This window comes from Podarcis filfolensis (assembly GCF_964270895.1).
Source record: "Podarcis filfolensis genome assembly, chromosome: 9".
NCBI lineage: Eukaryota > Metazoa > Chordata > Lepidosauria > Squamata > Lacertidae > Podarcis > Podarcis filfolensis.
The window spans coordinates 4,986,677-5,004,367 of record NC_139610.1 but is presented as its reverse complement, the minus strand read 5'-3'; the positions used below and the strand labels follow the sequence as shown (position 1 = coordinate 5,004,367).

Below are 17,691 nucleotides of genomic sequence, written 5' to 3'. Positions count from 1 at the left end.
ATCACCTGGTGAACTGCAGCCCTCACCAGATCTTTCCTAAAACCTTGGTGTATCTGAATATACCCCATCACATCATCAGCAAACGCCACATTCTATGGTCCTTAGTAATGGATACAGCTTATACAGTGGAACGTCTCCCTGTTTGTTGAACTAAATCCCACTGTGCCAGCTACAGCCTCTGCCAAAGTCTGTTGAACCCACAGCCCACCTGTTATATTATAGCATAGCTTTAAGACATCAGCAGAAAGCCAGTATAGTGGTGCATGGCCTATTGAACCTGTCACAGATTTAACTGTTCTTGACTTTGCCTTCTTTCATATGGCTTCAGCGAGTTGGAATCATAGCAACAAACCATGCTTTATGAAGCCTAAATTATGTTTTCAAACAAATCATTCAATTCAGTTCTTTGCTAATCAGAATTTTAGCCAATCAGGTATTAACCATATTAAGTGAGAGAAGCAGGAAGAGGTGGTTTCTAGTGGTATTTATACTACTTACCACCTTTCTCCCCTGTAAGAAGAAAAGAGGCAGCCAGGAGACGGACACAGTGAACTAGCGGAGCAGCATCTCCATCCGTATAACAACCAATATCTCCTTTAATTCTGGAGAGCTGTTAAAAACAAGCAAAATTATATATTGGTAATAAAGATATAGGTTCTTTGTAACAAAGGTAACAAATATAATGGCCCTTCGCTCTTTGCTCTATCCTGTTACTGCAACACTATCTGGAGTTAAGCTACGGTTTGGCTTAGCATTACTTCCAAAGCTGGGCTTGCAGTTTGTCTTGCTTCAGACAAACTATGAGCTGTAGCCAAGGTTTTTTCTTGGCTTACTGCTTGTGCACTTGCCCAGAGGAGATGAACGATGAGCTCAGGTTCAAAAGCAGCACTAAGCCAAACCAGGGCTTAGCTCTGAGAAGTATTATATGGACAGGCCCTAAAAAAGATCATATTCTCCTGCCATTCACTGACATATTCCATTATAAACGGCTTTCAGATACACTTAACCCTTGAATGTGAACAACCGTCTTACCTTATTTTCATAATCATTGGGGTCCAGTTCTTCTTTTGATGTAAATTTGTCCATACTGCTGTTGGAAGGCTGTCTGCTATGACCCATGGTCTTTAATAAATGGGGTTGCTGAAGGGCTTAAAAAAAGAAAGCAATGAAAGTGATGGTTGACATACACCTCAAACAATAAATATGAATATGTAGGATCTATGATTAGAAGTAAAAAAAAAAATGCCCTAAGAGAGCTTCATTCTAAATGAGACAGTTCAGTAAATATTTTCTCACAGACTTTCTCCTTATAATGAACATACCAACACAAGAATTTCTGAAAGCCTCAGCTGACTCATCCTGGAGGACATTTGCAGTTTCATCTTCCTCATCTTGCAGCTGTCCAATCTGCATTCCAGAATACTGGCTTTCAGTTCCCTCAAGAATCTAAAATGTAAAAGTGTAAAAACAGTTTAACAGTGCAGTTAATCCCAACTTAGAAATCTGTCTGTCACACATATTCTTTTATAGTTCCACACCATCTCACAAAATCCTCAGGCTGTCATTTCTAGCTATAGCCCTGGAAATGTTCCCCTTGAAGCTTGAAGATGGTCCAGAATGTGATGACCAGGCAGTTAAGCGGGATAGCTAGATGGAATCATGTGACACTGATCTTCAAAGTTATGCACTGATTGCTTGCGAACTACAAGCCCCAAATCAAGATGTAGGTACTGACAAAACAAAGCTCTGAACAGTTTCGGATCCAAGTACTTAAAGGACTGCCACTCCCAATATCTATTGGTCCATGTTCTGAGACTAGCCCTCTTTCCCATAACAACAAAAAATTAAAGCAGCACTTGGATCCTAGATCTAGGGCATGCCTGGGTATGTTAACAGAAGACACACATTTAACCCTGTTTGTGTGCAAAGGGATTTTAAGTGCACACATATATCCCCAGTTCTGAAAAGCTGAGGGAATCAGGCTGAAAAAGGTTGTCCCTGTCTGCTTTAATTTAAACGGGTGGCAGAATCAGAAAGAAGGGGCTTCTCCTGTCCTTTCCCCTCCCCATCACTGCCAGAATACCTTGTAGGGAGATAATATTATTTGTTGTTGTTGTTTAGTCAATTAGTCGTGTCCGACTCTTCGTGACCCCATTCATCGACTAAACAACAACGTTCTTAGTACTGAAAGGTATAAGATGTATAGTTAGTCTGCTCAGTGTTTGGAACTAGACTGACTCACTGCCCAATTTGGTTGTCTAGAAGGGTTATAGTTATGTAATGTAAAAATAAAGCAGCAGCAGAAGTGCTAAAATGACATCCAACCACCTCATGTTTAAAGAAACAGCAACCTTTAAAGTGCTACTGGATAAGAGGCAGGTATGTCTAAACCTTTGCTTTCTGCCAAAAAACTAAGGGATGCAATGAATCAGACTTCCCAGTAACCACTTGGAATCTCACTGAGCACTCACCATTTCAGAACTGTCAGAGGGGGTGACGGCTGAATCAGGGCCTTCTGTAGTTGTCTGAGAGCTGTCACTAATGGGAGAGGAGGCCCGAGTGCCATCATTCAAGTCTACCAGAAGGTCTGACTGGACAGCACTGATTTGGCTGGAGCTTCCGCTAAGAACGTCCTCATCGGCATCTCCTTTGTTAGCTGAAGTCAAATCACAACTTGTCAGATCTGACTCTGTCTGCAATGTGTGCTGAGAACGTGGTTGCTCAGTTATGATGTCATAGCTTGAGGAATCAGCTCCTGAACTTGCAGGCGCAGCTGTCGACAAAGCTGATGAAGCAGCTACTTCACTAGTTAAGTCACTCTTCATAGTAGCTAAAAAAAAGGTAAAGGAAACCCACAAAGATCCAGGAACCCATTAAAAAGGTAAGATAAACCCATAAAGATGCAGAAACACCTAAAAGCACCTACAAAATAAAGTAAGTAAGCTAAATGTCTTAACAGTCACTTGCTAATATGCATATATCCCTATCTAATTTTTCAAGCTTCATCTAAAACAGCCTTTGGCTAGCATCTTAACCCTAACGGATAAAACTTAACACCATGCAGAGCCAAAGCTGAATGTTCAGAGCTTTCAGCATACAAGGTTCTTTTTAATGCTGGTAAAGTAAGCTAAAAATGCAGACCAATGCTTAGAATTGTTCTTTTTTTATAAATTTATTTATCATTTTACAGTTTTACAACAAAACAAAAATTATTTAACAAAACCAAGAATACACATCAAATCAACTTCCCTTCCCCCCAATATCTGGTTCCTTCTATTTTGTCTTTACTGCTGCATATCCAAATTAATGCCTTAATTCCTTATTTCCCCCTTAAAAATTCCTTACATTATCTTTATTGCTCATTTTAAATTAACACTGTTAATGTTTTAAATTCTTTACAATAATTTTTCAAATATTCAACAAACTTTCCCCCATCTTTATTAAAAGTTCTTTCTTCCTGATTCCTTATTCTTCCCACAAGTTTAGCCATCTCCACATACTCCATCAGTTTTATCTGCCAGTCCTCATTCTTGGTTGGAACTGTTTCTTCTTTCCATTTCTGCGCATAAATCATCCTGGCAGCCGTTGTGTACCCAGAAAACAGAAAAAAAAACTGTTTATGTGCACAACAGCTGCCAGGATGATTTATGCGCAGAAATTATTATTCCTAAAAGGAAGGATTCTGGGTTTTTTTTTAAATAAAAGATACCTTCAGCATTTTTTCCAGTTCATTATAAATCATTTCTCATAAAGCTTTCACTATCTTACATGACCACCACATATGGTAAAGGGTACCTTCTTTTTCCAGCATGTATCCAATTTGGTTTTACATATCTTAGCCAATTTGCTATGAGTTCTATACCATCTATATATCATTTTCATATCATTTTCTTTTAATGTATAGCATGCTGTGAATTTCGTATTTACATTCCATAATTTCTCTCATGCTGCCATGTCAATATTATGACCCATATCCCTTTCCCAGCGTATGAGAATTATTCCTACCAGTATATAAATGCTCATGAACGAAAGGTTGGTAACAGGTGAAAAATCAGTTCCCTCCCCACACCCTTACCTACATCCTTTCTCTACAGCACATAACATGGATATTACTCAAATCTGGGTCTTTCCCATAAAGAAGAAATGCTCAAAGGGGGGGGGTATTGGTGGTAAATTTCTCTTCATGATGAGGGGAGGGGAGGCAAGCAGCATAGGAATAGGCAACCCCATCACCTGCCATGAGTGGCCCAAAAGGGACGGTCACATCTGGATCCCCATCCCTGCTCTACAACAACTAGGTTCGAAGATGACACAGACAACTATGACACATTGGACAATAGATAGAGGACACAACATAGAAATGACGGCTTCAGAGAGGTTACGGAAGACAACAATGAACTTTTTGGTGTGTTACACCCTAAGGGAAAATCTACAAAAAATGATGTATGGATGGTATCTGACCCTAAGCAAACTTGTGAAAATGTACAAAAAAAGGATCCAAACTACAGTGGAAATGCCAATAGATAGAGGGGACCTTCATACACATGTAGTGGTCCTGAAAACAAGCTAAAGAATATTGGGAAATGATATACATAGAATTAAAAAAGAGGTTAAGGTTTCCATTCTCCCCCAAAATGGAGGCCTTCTTACTAGGTATATTGGAGACATCCCTAAGAAGGTACTCGGCTTTTTCCTACATGCAACTACAGCAGCCAGAATAATCTATGCGCAAAGATGGAAGGACAAAGAAACACCAAAATTTAAACAAAAGAGGAATGGCAAAACAAATTCATTGACTATATAGTGGTACCTCGGGTTCAGAACTGAATTCGTTCCAGATGTCCGTTCTTAACCTGAAACTGTTCTTAACCTGAGGCACCACTTTAGCTAATGGGGCCTCCCGCTGCCGTCAGTGCACGATTTCTGTTCTCATGCTGAGGTAAAGTTCTTAACCCAAGGTACTATTTCTAGGTTAGCAGAGTCTGTAACCTGAGGTACCACAGTATAGAACTAGCCACTATGACAGCAAAGATAAGAAATCAAGATGAGCTACAGGTAAGGGAGGAGTGGAAATTCTTTGGAGACTACTTAAAGAGATATAAGAATCAAATAAACTTCCAAGCAGGGTTAGATTGAGAAGCAGCAGTAAACAACTAGGGGAAAATGGGTGGTATTAAAGGATATACAGCATAACAAGGAATAAACAGGGAACTATGGAGGGATTTATGGGATATGAGATGATTAAAGGTAATTTGTTGTATATATCAAGCCTTTGGAAAATGCATTATTACTATTATTATTATTATTATTATTATTATTATTATTATTACTGGGGGGAAACTAGGTTGGTAGAAAGGCTGAGACTGCCATTCTCACCAGAGAGCAGGAGAACACTCACCATAATAGGTATGAGAAGCAAAAATTGTGAAACCCTGTTTTTTCTTGAGTTTTTACCAAAAGGTAATATATCAAAGAATGACATGTCTTCCTTAAGGTATTCATTATTTATTTTCTGGCATTTATATCCTGCCTTCTTTAGTCATGGAACCTAAATAAGTATATAAGTGGGTTCCAGGTGGTTACCCAATCTAATCACTGAATAGTGGCTTGGTTTCAGCCTTTATAAAATATCTTGACATATTTCACAATTGCTTTGCTCTACATAATATCATACTAGAAATCACCCAAGATATTAACATAAACAAAATACCATTCTCTGGAACTCATATGGAGTTTTCCAATTAAAAGGCTATAGCCTTATGACCACAGGGACATTCACACACATCACAGAAGCACAGATGTCTTTTCCTGTCTGATCTTCAACAGCAAAATTTCTATAAGTACAGTTTTTAGGTTAATTCGTTTAAAACATGTTATCACTACGTGCAGCCTTCTAGCTATAGGGCAATGTTTTCATGACTGACAAAAAAACTATAATGGGTGGAGTTGAACAGATTACAGAGATGTTAACAACAAACATGAGGAGAAGAAGAAGATCTACCTGCGAAACCGGCACTGCTGCCTTCAGGTCTTGTTTCAGTGTCATCTTCCAAACCTTCTTCTCCTAGAAGTACTTTAGCTGATAACCAAGGCAATAATTTGTTTAGATTTTTTGCTTCTTGTAAAACTCTGCACACAACAATTCAATTATCTGCTTGCAAAGTATTTACTGTAATAGTATTTGTAATGTAATGTTTAGAATAGATGTACTGTGAGGAACTAAAACAACATTAATAGAAAGAAAATACAATAACTAGCACCCCAAAAGATACTTAGAAATGGACCAGAAATGGATAGTGAGATAGTGGATAGTTCATATATTTAAAGTATAAAGAGAACGAAAATATAAAGAGAAACAATGGTAGCATTTAAATAGCTGCTTTTTTTTAGTTTCCTGTATAAAAATCTAGATCAGTGTCCCGGTCCAGAGAACTGCAAGCGCTTCCTTTTGCCCTTCCAAACAGATGTTGTCTAGAGATGCTTGGACTGGAGGAAGCGGCAGGCAGAAACTCTGACATGTCAGCAGTGAGCAGGCATCATTTGTGGCTCTACGGGTGAGGGGAAACATCATGTTCACTTTGAAGAATAAAGTGGTTGGAATGCCGCATGTATTGCCAATAATATGAAGAATCCACAGCAACAATAGGTATCTGCCTATTTAAAGGCAATGTGAGACTTACTAAAGGGCAATATATTTTTGTCTTCTGAGGAATTATCTCTGTCCAGCAAATCATTATTTATTAGACCTTCAAAGGTTCCACCAAGGGCTGCTTTTCTAATTTAAAAGGTAAGGAAGTCTGAAACACAGACTTCTCTCTAACTGCCCGTCTGGCTACCATTCTTGATCAGGAGTTCTGCCCAGGTATGTGGAATTTCCTCCATGCAACTGAGTAGGCTGAAAACTTCACCGACCCAGTACCCAGTTTTCATGCGGCTGCAGCCGATTTCATTTGCCTTGTCACGTTGGGAAACGAAGGTGGCCAATGCAGCTGGAGCCGGTTTGTGTGGTGTTCCCCTGCAGCACAGAACACCAGTAACATACTTATTTTTAAAGGAAGCAAATGGCCCTTTTCCCCATGACACTACTTGGTAAGGTGGGAGGAAGAAGAGTAAAGCAATCAGGGTGGCAGAGAAGTAGAGAGAAAGAAGCATGGGAGACGAGATGGAACTCTATGAGACCCCAAAGGCCAAGGGCCAAGAAGAATTCCTTCATCACCACCTTCCGGAAGGTTCCTTCTGGAACCAATCCTACAGGAGGAACGAAGTCAATGCAAACAACACTAGAGGAGACTGCTGGATCAGGCCAAAGGCCCATCTAGTCCAGCATCCTGTTCTAGCCAACTAGATGCCTATGGAAACCCAAGAGCTGGATCTGAGCACAACAGCACTCTCCCCACTTCTGATTCCCAGTAACTGGCATTCAGAGGCATACTGCCTCCAGCAGCAGATATACCCATCACAGGCAGGTAACTCCTGAGTCAGCTCAAGTCACAACTGCTATTGGAAGCCACTCTTCAGGATGCAGACTGCAGTGTAATCAATATACAGTATTCCAGATTTATTTTACTTTTCCATCCATCTAAGGAGGCACAAGAACTCTAAATCAATGCCTGGATGTAACAATGGATTGGATTTAGCCTAACAAAACCAGACATAAGGTTGGTCAGTAGGACAGCAAATCCAGGATTAGATGTTTAGCCTCTTTTGAAGAAAATAGTGCTCCTCTTGAAGGAGCAGGTTTAAACTGAAGTGCTACTGGATCTGGTTTTGCTCCTAGGTAATCAGATTACAGACCTGGCCAGGAGTGTGACTGTACTACTTTAGCTGGTGGGCCAGCTACTAACTTTCCTGGTAAAGGTAGACCTAGCCATTATCACGTGACTCTGTCTAGCCTCAACCTAGACTACTGCAGTATGCTGTAATGTAGAGGTAAAGGACCCCTGAACAGTTAAGTCCAGTGAAAGGTGACTATGGGGTGTGGCGCTCATCTCGCTTTTCAGGTCGAGGGAGTCGGCGTTTGTCCACGGGTCTTGTGGCTAGCATGATTAAACCGCTTCTGGTGCAACGGGACACCGTGACGGAAGTCAGAGCGCACAGAAACACTGTTTTCCTTTCTGGCGCAGTGGTACCTATTTTTCTACTTGCACTGGCATGCTTTTGAACTGTTGGCAGAAGCTGGGACAGAGCAATGGGAGCTCACCCCGTTGTGCGGATCCAAACCGCCGACTTTCCAATTGGCAAGCCCAAGAGGCTCAGTGGTTTAGACCACAGCGCCACCTGTGTCCCTTTATGCTGTAATGTAAGCCTCTATGGCTTAGCAAGTTTTTGCATAACTTTTTTTAAACAAATGCCTTCAGCCACCAGTGGTTCTGGCAGAAATCCAGGATTGTAAATAATGGCCTCTGCTGCAGAACAGATGGTACTGGCATAACATGGGATTGAGCTAATACAGATTCCTACAGAATACTGACACCATTTCACATACTGAAGTGTTTCTAATGGGCAAGATGAAGATCCAGCTGATGGACACAAAGAGCATGAAGAGCAGGGGCGGGGCACTTCAGGCCCACAAGCCATTCCCTCTCTGTGTGGCCTTCAAAACTCTTCCCAGGTCAATCCCTTCACGGACCTGCTTCAGGGCCAAGGCCCTGTGTTCTTCAAGGCCCTTGTCCTTGAATTCTAATCACTCTTGCTGGACTGGGTGGAAGACGGAGAGGAATGATTGTAGAAGCTAGCCTACTGTACAAAGGTAAATTGTTCATTATTTTCTCCACCTACTTTTATCTGTGGCTCCACCCCACTGGCATGTGGCCTTTAGAAAGTCACCCAGAAAGGAATGCAGCCCTCAGGATGGAAAATGCTACCAAGTACCAATATAGACCAACACAATATACTACTGAAACACTAATGCAAGTTATAATATGCAGCAAACAGTGCCTCTCCAATTGACCTAGGCCAATCTTAAGGGGGAAAATGCTGCTGGCCTTAATAACAGAACTGGGCATAGTTTAGTGCTTTGTGGACAAGCATGAGTGAACTGCCAGCCTAAGGCACAGCCTCCCTCTCTTCTTCTTCAGCCACGGGAGCTTTGTGGAATCTAGGCTTGGCATTATAAACAAACTGGCTTCATAAACACATGGTTTGAAGGTGGTTTATTTTAAAGCTGGTCAGAGTTGGTTTTAAGCAAGGACTCCTGGTTGATATGCAATGCTAAACAATATTTATCTAATCTCAGTAGTACCTCCCTCCCAGATGCATGGAGAAGAGGAGGCTGGCCAGGGCAGAGAGCATGTGAGTCTAGCAGCTCACTTGGGCTCCACACAGCATTAAACCATGTCAAGATCTAAAAAATAGAAGTAATCAATTCACATATACTAGTCTCATTTCAATCCAGATAAACTAATCTAAAGGTAAAACTGCAGGTCTAAAGTTAAAATTCTAATTTGGGTTGGATTCATAGAACTCTGCTTATGTGATGTGGCTTTCATAGCTCCACCATTCCAAACCCACTGTAGTCTTTTGCGCACACAGAAGTCTCTCTTGAGGGTCACAGTACTTTTTGGGTGGTATGTGATGGGGCACCAGAGGCTACAGTGGGTGGGGAAATTATGAGACCACAGCAGGACTGCCTTGTGCAATCAGAAGTACTTTGTCACTCATTCAAGTCATTCCTAGATCCAAGCCATCATTATATAGACTGTGATAGCAAAGAATACATATTATATATGAAGAGGCATTTAATATGTGCAATACATAAGCATGCATTACACAAACACCATAGAAGTTGAAAACATAATGAACAAAGCAAACTTAAAAGTAGATTATAAAAAAACGTTTTGACTTTTATTCAAAGCAAGGTATGGTAGTCAAAAGAAACAGTCCTAGACAAATCAAGCATTTAGCCAAAGCCATATGCAATTTTGAGAATAGCAAAAAGAAAGGAATGGCTATAAGAAATAATAAAAAACAGTTTTCCATATTTTTAAAATACCAACTGTATATGCCAAAAGAAAGAAAATAATAATAATGTGTTGAATTCTCTTAGTGACAGGTGTGTAATTAAAGAAGAGCCAAACAAGATATGTTAATGGAAACCAATATTTACCAAGTCAAAGAAATGAAAAGGGTAGAAAATGTAAAGTCAGAGACTGTGATTTCATATATAATCACCTTTTTGTTTTCTGGGGAAAACAGGGCTGCATGAAGACCCCCCTCCAGCTGCAAAATTACAGAAAGTAACAAATCAAAGCATAGATAAGAGTGATTATCAAGAAGGAATTTCAATAGCCTCTGAGAAATGAGGTTATCAGAAGATTTGTTGTTAGCCACCATTAAAAATAATGCTATAAAGTATTTCCTTCTTCTAACGATTAGCAGCAAACTTTACTACTGGATATTGGTTAAGTTTCTCATAAAGTGTGAACAAATAAGGGTCATCTTTAAATGTTACAATCGGAAATGAACATTTTTATAAAATCTAAGCAATGAAAGGAGAAATAAAGGCCAAGAAAACTGGAACTCATCATTTATTCCAACTGAATGTAGCTTCAGCACAAGGACTGGCTACGAACACTTAACAAAAAGAGACTTCTACGGCAACTTGAAGGGCAATAGGTTTATAATGCCATAACTTCCAGTAGTCTCTAAGGTACCACAGGAATCTTTGTAGAGTAACTAACATGGTTCTCTGGAATTCCACACTTAAATGCATCCAGAAAGGAACACAGGACACTTACCATGAAGATTCCTTCTGGCATGGTGTGATGGAGACATCCAGCAATGTGGGTTGTCTCCTCCTACTGCCCAGGAAAAGGCAGAGAGCATGTTACCTAGAACTTTTGCTTTTAGGTCTTGTCTGACTCTTCCCCAGTTCAGTCCCATGGCCAACTGTGAGACAGAGCAAAACCGAGGAGACACAAGAGCCAACAACAAAAAAGGCCAGGCAACAAGGGGGAGTAAAAGGAAGGAAAGACTGGACTCCCGTTAGGCAAGAGGGAGACCCAACATTAGCTGCAAAAAGCTGGGGTGAGGGGCTTAGCCTTCTGACTGCCTCATGCTGGTATCAGCTAATGCTTAGCCCATAGTGCAGTTTGGATGCCTCTAGAAGGAATCCTCGTATTAAGTGTCCAGTGTTCCTTTCTAGGTTTAGTGTGCAGGAGGCATCCAATAATGCAGGCTATGTAAAAGCTAACCTGCAAATGGATTAGAAGGGCCAATTCTAGGAAACAGTGAATATGCTGTACAACACTCCTTCCAAAGGCTTCATCATCTAAAGTGAATGTTTCAGTCATTCGTATCTGATGAATGTGGAAGGTGACTCACATGTTGTCAGGGACTGACTAGATGAGAAAGAGTGGTGGGAGCCGGCTGCCCAAGAGCCCCCAGGGAGGACACAGAAGAAAACGAGTTAGATCCCGGATCATGGTGATGGGACACTGAAGAGCAGTCTGCAGAAGGGATGAACTGGGACAGACTTCCTCAAACTCGGCCCTCTAGATGTTTTTGGCCTACAACTCCCATGATCCCTAGCTAGCAGGATCAGTAGTCAGGGATGATGGGAACTGTAGTCTCAAAACATCTGGAGGGCAGAGGCTTTGCGGAAGCCTGAGCTGGGAGGTGCTAGAAGCAGGGAGTTTGAGCAATCAAAGGGGATCAGGAGAAGGAGGCACTGCCAGGACAGGATTAGAGGCTGAGAGTCACAGTATGAGTGCAGACTCAGATAGTCAGAGGTTGACCTTGCTACACAACAGCAGGACAGTCCCAGTCCTGCTGGCTCTCCTCCCGCTCCGACACCTCAAACGAGGAGAGTCCTGCACATTACTGAGCAACAGGCCCAGAGGAGGAGCCCACCGCCTCAATGCAGCCTTCATTTGCTTGGGAAGGATCCAGAGTGAGAGGCTAGAGAGGGAAGGGAAGGGCCACTGGTCAGTTTCAGCAACCTCTCAGATGGATTAAGATGAACCAGAGGACTATGTTGATATTTTCTGATAATAAAAAGCTAATCGCATTCTGTGTCTTCCGTGTGTCCCTGCCCTGTGGTCAACCTGGGCTCGCTTGACAGCTCCTTGACACATGTGGTGGCTCAGCAGATGTCACTGAGAGGCATGGTAGTGAAGATTAGTAGTGTATGCCATGACATTCTGAGGTTTATGAAGGAGTTGTGTTTCAAAGGTCATGGTGAAATAGGCATTAAGGCTTTGACTGAACTTTTTATCCCAAAGAGGTTGAAGGAAAAGGGACAAACAAAATATCAGCCTGCCTAAAGTGTTTTGTGTGGTTGATGTAGGGTTGAAGAACCCAGCTCTTGCCCAGCTTGGGGGAGGTGTTTGGGGACAGAAGTTAAAAGCTTGAGTCCTGCGGGAAATAGAATTAACATTTAGTATGCAAGCTGGATCAGTGTGCAAAATGGCTCTCTTTGCGGAAAAGACAAAGGTGTTGTTTTATGAAGAAAGCTTCCAGCTCTGAAATCATTTAAGCGAGTTAGTGGCTAATAGGAAGGCCACCACTAAGGACAGCAATCTAAGGAGTTCTCCTGTATATGGTTGGATCAGGGCTTTTGAGGACAAGATGCAGGTTGCAATGGGGAACACATACATCATGGGAGGGCGAAGTAGCAATGCATGTTCTAAAAACACTTCAAGCAAGGGTATGTTATAACTGTTTTATGTTCCTTTTGGAAAGAACAAGAGATACTGTTGAGAGCTGCACACACAGGGTCTTCAGTTTGAGACCAGTATTGAATCCCTGAAGGAGCTGCAGCAGCTTATGCCCACTGTCTTGTACTTAAGGTCCTTGCAGATTGCCCCATCTGAAGCTTCCTAGGTGAAACATGGTGTCCACTACCACAGATGGTTAGCCAAGCTCTAGGAGGACATGCCTTTCAGATGCCAGGTGGCTAACAGGAGCCACCTCTGGTGTGGATAGATAACGGACCCACGAGAAAGTAGATATCCCAGTGTAGGGGGGAACCAGTGAATGGTCTGGAGGATTTCTGAGAACCACAACCTCCTCCGCTACTAGAAGGAGTGTGGCTTTCTCTACTTAAGACAGGCCTCTGAAGGGGAGGGCAGTGGCTGTGAAGGTGTTGAGCAGTCCCTTTTGCCTAGAAGATCTGAGAATGTCCACGGCCTCTGCTCTTGATAGCGTTTGGTGAAGAAGCAGAGCGACTTATGTTTGCTGGAGATGCAAACAGGTCTACTAAAGAGCCAAAGCATTCTTGGCAACAGATCTAGTGCTGCTCTCCATTTCCCTGGTTCTAATCTTTTGTGAGAAAGGAAGTCCGCAGTGGTATTGTGGGTCCCTTTGATGTGCTGTGTGAAGACTGTCATGAGTTTGTTATCCACCTAGATGTGGGATGAACAGTTGCCCCCTTGTCAATTGAAACAGGCTTTGGTACACATACTGTCTGTTCTTACCAGCATACAATTTTGCTGAATTAGGGGCAGAAAGGACAGCCAGACAAGGCTGATTGCCTGGAATGCCAGCCAACTGAGACGTTGTCTAGAAACGACCAGGTCTTGTGCACTGCCTGTGCCAAGTAATGGGCCCCCAAGCCTAAAGTTCTGCATCCCTAGCTACTGTCACCTATCAAGTAAGAGATATCTGCTTGTGACATTGGTGCACAATGTCTAAATGCTAAGAGAAGAGAAGCCTTTGCAGAGGTCTGCACAGAGGTGAGCCTTGGGGAGCCATCCTAATCAAGATAACTATCAGGATCAGTGTGTTTCTGGGGCCCCTTCCAACTCTACAATTCTATGATTCTATGTGCATAGAAGGGAAACTAATTACATTAGGAGGCAAAATCAAGATTCCAGTGGTGAAGCCAAATTGATCTCCTGCCCATAGTATTGGCTGCTATAGCCTTGGCAGAAAATTAAATACAGGCAACTCCCAATTTACATGGGGGTTAGGTTCCAAGGCACCACATGTTTAAGTGAAATTGTGTATATTTGAAACACCATCGAAAAAGTCTGCAAACACCCTGATCCGTCCCCTTTTGTGACGTTTTGGGTAACTTCTGGGTTTGGCGCAATGCGAACAGTTGTGGTCACACACGTATCAGACACGTCTAAAACAGTTGCTGCCTGTAGTTGCTGCATCCACAACAAAGAAAGATGACTTATATTAGCAGCAATTTATTAGTTGGTTGACAGAGAAATCTTCAAGCAACTTACTGATTTTAAAAGCATAAAGGATGGCATTAAATGCATTATAATAAAAGCCATATAAAAGTCTATAAAACAACTGAACAAAACAGCAAAACTGCATCGTCAATAGACAGCAAAATCATCACCATAATCTGCCAAATGGCACCAAAGGATGCCAGGCAAACCTCACTGGTGCCAAGGCAGACCTCACTGGTGCCAAGTCTCATTCAGGGCTTTGCCTCCTGGACTCTAACCAGAAACAAAGTCTGAGAAGCAGTAACTGGTTTTTGGTTTTTTTAGGAGAGTGATCTTTGCTGGCAGGCTGAAGAGAGATAATGAAGTTAATGTTATGCTGCACTTCCATTCAGTGATTATAGTTGAACCCAGCAAAAAAATTCCTCTTTGGAAATTGCTCTGTATTATGACACTAACGGAATGGATCTAATAAGTAAGGCATCAGATAAGGTGCTGGGCATGCATGCAGTCTCCTTTCACATCAACTGTACTGGAGGGAATAGCTTTGCCCTGAATTCTACATGGTTGCTGCTTACTGGGAAGCCCTGATAACAGTAGTTGCTGGCATGGATGAGTTGCAGCTGGCAAAGGGGAGAGATCTCTGCCTGCTCCACTCAGGCATGGCTCAAAGAGCCATGGAGACTTGCATTAGGTCTGAAGCTTTTAGTGACAGAAACATGTTGCTGGCCAATTAAAAATCCAGATTTGGCAGTTTGCCTTCCAGAAGGAGCCAAGAGCAGAGGAGAAGAAAGCAGACAAAGAATAAAATTGTTTTTCTTTTAAATAGATAAATGGAGGGAGAAAAGACAAGAAAAGAGGTTTCAGTAATGTGGATGTCTAGAAGAAAACAATGAAGGAGGAGTACGTGGCAGAGGCCATAGGTACTAAAGCCAAGGGACTCTGTTCCTGGACAAGGGGGAAGTTTTATCAGACAGGACCTAACGGCAGAAGTTCTAGGTCACATGTCCCCTGCCTTTTCCCAGGAAGTAGGAAGAGGCAACCCATACCACCGGATGCCTTTTTCACCCCAAACTCAGAATGATAGTTTAGATCTTCTGAGTAAAATTACTTGGTATTCTTAAGGCACCTTTACTGAAAGATTTTTTAAACATGCTTTAAAATTCTGTCATTGCAAAAACCAGAAATTTTAACTGAAGGTGTTTACGATGACTTATCACACAATTGCTTTTTGGGGGAAAAATATGTATCTTACCTATAAATTCTACTATGCTGTCACTGCGGTTTCTGCTGGCAGTCTCATCTTTGGATGCACTGACTTGCGCAATGGCACCAGCAGTGGTGAGGGCGAGGAGGAGAGGAGGAGGGGGTGTTCTAAGCAGCTGCTGTAATAGTTCCAAGGAGCCAGTCACAACATTGTGGTCCCGGTGCTGCGTATAATGCAGTGTCAATTCATAAACCTAGAGGACATGGAGATCAGGGTTCAAACATTTCTGTGAATGTTCCTGAAAGCCTCTTTCTATAAAATGTGCTTTCCACAACATTTTTGCACCCCAAACACCTTGTGCTGCTCTGATGCCACTTCCAAGGGCAAACTCAACTTTCAGCAACAGCTACTGAAACCATGTGGGGTGCTGCAAAAGGTGAAGCTGGAATTGGCCAATTTATGGTCAGGCAATTTAAGTTAAGAACACTAAGCGAGTGTTGATTTGCTATTCCATTTTTTTCTGTATTTTTTCTAAATTAGAGGTGTGGCTTCACTCAGATTACAATATACAAAACTACAACTTGAAAAAGACCGTTTGGTATTTACCCACAAGAGTGAAGTTTTTTCTTGCAATTTTGCCTATAACCACTAGGGGGGCTGAATACCCACCCTTGCCATCAGCTCCTATGTACGTCTGGGGAACTTTATCCATGACTTCATATTTACTCCTGGATACATAAAGCTATGCTAACAACTAGTACAGGTAAACAATTCAGATTATTTGAAATATTTAGGATAAATCTGAAAATAGTCATTTGCTTGTTGCAAGTAGAATGACACAGACCGAGAACCATCTGCTTGTGCAACTGGGCTTCTCCTTCCTCTGCAGCCTCCCACCATCTGCAAAATCTGCTCTAGAGAGTCGGTGGACCATCTGGAGCAGATTTGGGGGGCATGTTCTGGGGCAGAGAAACAATAGGTTTTATTGCATAAGCAAATTTCTGTTGCACAAGGGGGCAGTGATCATTGCATGTTATACCATGACCAAATCATTGGCTGCCCATTACATAAATGAAAGAGAATGAAAAATTTCCTAATCCAAGCCCATGATAGTTAAAGAAAGCAAAAGCAGTAGATTTCAGAACCACTGTAAAAGTTAAAGTGTTCTGTAAAATATGCAAAAGACTATGACAACTGAACAGCTGCCATTTTATTCCTACCTGTATAAGTTGATCTAAGGAAGGAGAGATCTCCATTTCTTTCCGTATCACACCAAAACTACCTTTAAGACTTGTATCTTTCACCTGCTGCTGCAGTAAAGGTATTAGATACCTTAAAGTGAGCAGTACGCCAAGAATTAAGACACTGGGATATTCATTTTCCATGGGAAATAATAAACCTGCAAAGATAACCATCACAGTTTAAAAATCGAGACATTTCCCACAATAGTCAAGCAGGTGCCTGGGGAAAGCCAGAAGGTAGAGCAAAAGGCCTCTTCCGCTGCTGTTCCCCACTGACACCCCCATTCGGAGGCATGTTTCCCCTGATCCCAGAAGTAGTATATGAGCTATCTATCATTACCATAGCCTTATTCCTCGTTAATTTGTCCAATCCTGTTTTTAAGCCATTTAATTTGATGGCCATCATAACTTGTATAAGCAAATTCCATAGTTTAACAATGTGCTGACCCTGGATTCTAGTATAACTGCAGTGTGTGAAGAAACTGGGCTACGGAAATCAGATTTATGCCTACACTTCTGTGCATGCTAAATTAGCCCTCACTGCTTCTCAAGCACCCTCTTGACAAAGTATGCTACCCCATCACATACGAGATGCACCAAAGCCTGGTAACATCTGAACTAGCCCATGGTTGCAAAGAATACCGTTTCCCCCAAAACAGGACAGTGTCTTATATTAATTTTTGCTCCCAAAAATGTGCTAGGTCTTATTTTCAGGGGATGTAATATTTTTCCATGAAGAAAAATACGGTACACATTTATTGTCTAATTGTGAGTCAGCCAGACTCCGTCAGGACAGAGTGAGCAGCAGTTACAGTTTCCCCATTACATTTTCCCAGCTTGTCCTGGCAGCGGCGCGGGCTCTCTGATTTAGAGGGACCTCGCACTGCCTGACCAGCTCCAGCAGCGCTGCGGCTAATCAGTGAGCTGCGTGGCAGCGCCTGCCGCTACGGTCCAGAGGAGTCAGGCACCTTACGGTAGCTTCGGGGGCCATATATTCCGGGGGGAAGGGGGCTTATGTTCGGCGGAGGCCTTATTATTGGGGAGATCTTATTTTCAGAGGGATGCCTTATATTACAGCTAGTGGGAGAAGAGTTGGTGGAAGAAGACTGGAAGAAATTTAAAG

At 42.1% G+C, this 17,691-nt stretch overlaps 1 protein-coding gene across 2 annotated transcripts in view; it reads right to left on the bottom strand.

Moving 5' to 3' along the window:
• The window catches only part of HTT (huntingtin), a 114,099-nt gene that overhangs the window by 77,861 nt on the left and 18,547 nt on the right, over nt 1-17,691 (bottom strand). The window contains exons 8-15 of one of the 2 annotated variants that reach the window (XM_083629852.1): nt 16,548-16,726; nt 15,376-15,580; nt 10,171-10,218; nt 6,002-6,079; nt 2,472-2,830; nt 1,323-1,446; nt 1,033-1,148; nt 499-610 (exon numbers count right to left, since the gene is read on the bottom strand). In XM_083629852.1, coding sequence (XP_083485978.1) covers nt 499-610; nt 1,033-1,148; nt 1,323-1,446; nt 2,472-2,830; nt 6,002-6,079; nt 10,171-10,218; nt 15,376-15,580; nt 16,548-16,726 — 1,221 coding nt within the window. The remainder of the gene's footprint in view (nt 1-498; nt 611-1,032; nt 1,149-1,322; nt 1,447-2,471; nt 2,831-6,001; nt 6,080-10,170; nt 10,219-15,375; nt 15,581-16,547; nt 16,727-17,691) is intronic. The other variant, XM_083629853.1, reaches the window with a different exon arrangement.